The 3,487-nt window shown below is 37.7% G+C and overlaps 1 protein-coding gene across 1 annotated transcript in view; it reads left to right on the top strand.

The window, feature by feature from the left end:
* EXOSC3 (exosome component 3) overlaps positions 1–3,066 on the top strand; it is a 5,785-nt gene extending 2,719 nt beyond the window's left edge. Inside the window, exons 2-4 of the mRNA XM_009332698.1 lie at positions 67–216; positions 1,143–1,294; positions 2,772–3,066. Coding sequence (XP_009330973.1) covers positions 67–216; positions 1,143–1,294; positions 2,772–2,973 — 504 coding nt within the window. The 3' untranslated portion in view covers positions 2,974–3,066. The remainder of the gene's footprint in view (positions 1–66; positions 217–1,142; positions 1,295–2,771) is intronic.
* The last annotated feature ends 421 nt before the right edge of the window (positions 3,067–3,487 follow it).

Raw genomic sequence — 3,487 nt, 5'->3', positions numbered from 1 at the left:
AGGGGGGGGAAGCCCCCGTCTTGTCCGCTCTTAACGGGCCTGTTCGTCCACGAACCCCGCTTGCAGTATGTTCCGGTCAAGGGCGACCACGTAATAGGAATAGTGACGGCCAAAGCGGGAGACGTGTTCAAGCTGGACGTCGGTGGGAGCGAGCAGGCATCTCTGTCCTACTTGGCCTTTGAAGGCGCCACGAAGAGGAACAGGCCAAACGTGCAGGTAATGCTTTCGTTTATTGGAGGTAACGCGTTAGCGATGCCCTTTGGTGGCGCTTCTGTTGCGCTTTAGCAGTTTTTCTTAGTAAAAGGTATTCTCATAAGTAGCACGTAAGAGGAGGAGCGGAGGTTGGTTTGCAGTGGTTTTGCTGTGGCCCTCCTTGGAGGTTTTTGCACGATTAGGCTGCGGGTTTTCTGAGGTTTCTTAAGAGAACGTGCAACTAGTGCGGTGTGGTATCTGTCAGATGGCAAGCTTTTTCACTCCCGAAGTGTTAGCTTTCCCAAAATACTGCCGGCAGTATAGAGGCAGTCACCAGTAACGTGCATCCAAGGGGGCACTCTGAAATTAAGGTTTTAAAACAAGCTTTTACACCATCTGATACTGGTAGAAAACAGTTGGGTTTTTAACAACACTGTTATAAACAGTTGTGTGGCACGTGCATGCCACAGCTTCTGCATTGAACTGAAATACCCTCACCAGAATGTAAAAATGGACTGTAAAGAAAAACAAAATAGGTTAGTGTGATTTTTTTTTTGTTGTTGTTGTTGTCCTGATAAATGATTACAAGAGCAGGTTGCTTAGACTTTTAATACCTTTAATACCTAAATTAATGCTTAAAAGTTTGAAGAAAGAGGAATTCGTGTTGGGTATTTAAAAAAGAAGAGTGGAATGCTTCATGAAATAAAATCCTGTACTTTTTTGTATCTTTCAAATTCCAGTAGTGATACGAGAATTGTTGTGAGAGGATGTTTCCTTTAGTAGAAGAAAAGAAAATGAAAATTCCTGTTATACCAGTTTATTTTTCTATCACCAATATTTTAAAACTATTTTGCGGCCTCATGGGAGTATCTTTATCAATTGAGTATTTCTTACAAATGTGCAGCACGGTCTCCTCTAATATTTTTCCTTTTTGATACTGCTTTGTTTAGGTGGGAGATCTTATTTATGGTCAGTTCCTTGTAGCAAATAAAGACATGGAACCAGAGATGGTCTGTATAGACAGCAGTGGAAGATCAAGTGGAATGGGAATAATTGGACAAGATGGCTTCCTCTTTAAAGTTTCTTTGGGTCTAGTAAGAAAGTAAGTACTAAGAAAAGTAAGTAGTTGCTCTAACGTGTAACATGGTGGGTAGGATTCGCCCTATTTCCTCTGAGCAGTGTGGACGATTTGGTAGAGTGTGTAACTGTTTTAGTGCATTTGTACCAGTTTTACCGAACAGACTATGGATATTGACGTAGAAGGAGCATGTATTTTCCCCCTTAAGAGATTTAGATGCTCTTCTATATGGTGTTGTGTGACCTGTTTGAAAAAAGTTATGTGGTTGCCAAGGCAGCATGGAAAATAAAACCATTGACCTGGGGAAATCACGCATTCAAGCTGGGGTTTCAGGTATGTACCTACTACCTGGGAGTTTAAAAATTGGAAATGCTTACTGTCCGTTTTCTGCTTAATGCGGTAGTGGGGGATGTAAGTTTGGCTGACAGCTGATTAAAGGGGTCTTTCCACATCAATGCACGTTATTTTCTGACTTCCAAAGAAAAATAAATTGCATTGAAGTAAGGATACAGCTAAAAAAATCTGTGGAATTTTCATTTAAAACTGACATGTTAATCCAGGAACCATTTCATAAGCTTTTAAATGTATTGTGAACTTTGGAGTCACATATGCTGGTGTAAATACAAGATTTCTGTGACTATGAAAGAATACCAGCTTATATGGATAAATGATAGTCAAGCTTTGTTGTTGCTTTTGGGTGGGGTTTTTTTGTTTGTTTTCATTGTTCTTTAGAAAAGCAATCTGGAGATGCAGAGCAGCTATTTCATACCTGGGTTTTTTAAGTAATGATTTGTTTGGTTTACATGTCCCATCAGAAGTCAGTGTGAACTGATAGAAAATATTTTTGCAGCCATTCTGCTGCTTTTCCAAATTTTGTCTGTATACAAGTAAAGAAATAACAGTATATTTCAAGTAAACTGCTAAATCCTGATACGTTTGTTTCTTCTTTGAGAAAGCCTGTTGAAGCTTGATTTAATCCTAGATGTATTACAATATTCTTGGTGCTTTTATTTTTTAGTATGCTGTTGCCTAATAAAAAGAAAATATTCTATGTTTACTGCTGTTAATATTGTCTCCTGAAGGAGAAGGGAAGTCGTGTTTTGAAAGACACATCTTTAACTCTGGTGTCAAATTTATAAATAGCAGCACTTTAAAAACATCACTTTGTCAAACAGCGTTGTTTTAGAATTTATTAAATCATAGAATTGTATAAAAGTATCGATTCACTTTAAATTTGTCAGGTATTACTTCTGAATCGAATTAGAAAAAACAAAATTCACAAGTGCTGTATTTTTTTAGGTGTGTAGATTTTATGAGAGGAGAATTAAAAATCTGATACTGTATTGCTGTTTTGGATGCACGTGCAGCTTGATGATCATCTTACCTTTTGGTGTTGCTTCAATAGCTCCCATAACAGCAGTACTGCAGTTTAGTTGTTGATGGATAATAATGCAGTGAGCGCTTACTTCTTCCTCTGACTTTTTTTTCATCTTGTTTGCAGACTGTTGGCTCCCAAATGTGAAATAATTCAGGAGTTGTCACAATTGTACCCATTTGAGCTGGTGCTGGGAATGAATGGAAGAATATGGGTAAAAGCCAAAACAGTTCAACAGACTTTAATTATAGTAAATATTTTGGAAGCCTGTGAGTATATGACTGCAGAACAGAGAAAACAAGCACTTGCCAGATTGTCAGGGAATTGATAAGAGAGAACCTTGAGGATTTGTTTGAGATGACTGTAGGGTGTTTTGGTTATTTTTGTATTCCGATTTATATTAAAAGCCATTTTTTAAATGAAGTACCAGACTTCTGTTGTTCTTCAGTTCCCTTCTTTATCCACTCAGCTTGTGTTGTTTAGGAACTTTGTTTTTACTCACTTCTGTGATTATGAAACCCTCTTTATGCTTATGAATTTTCTGGTGTGGAGACAGTCTGTAAAGGCTTCCATTAACTCTGAATTTTGAGGTCTAACCAAGTCTTCGGTAAGAAAACTGGTCAGTTTGTAAACTCCATATATTTGCTTTTTTAGCCAATATTAAAACTTCAGACAGTACGTGTTTACTTGGGGTAGCAGAAAGTATCGTACAGGTCATTCATTTTGGTCAGGTGCTCTATTTATACAGTCACAAGAAGTGATTATTTAATATTTTACAAAATTTGGGGATAGAAACGTGGGGAATACCAGAAAAAAAAAATACAGGGTGTAGCATAAAATAA

The sequence above is a fragment of the Pygoscelis adeliae genome, unplaced genomic scaffold (assembly GCF_000699105.1).
Source record: "Pygoscelis adeliae isolate BGI_AS28 unplaced genomic scaffold, ASM69910v1 Scaffold269, whole genome shotgun sequence".
Classification (NCBI taxonomy): domain Eukaryota; kingdom Metazoa; phylum Chordata; class Aves; order Sphenisciformes; family Spheniscidae; genus Pygoscelis; species Pygoscelis adeliae.
This window is presented reverse-complemented; position numbering and strand designations above follow the sequence as displayed.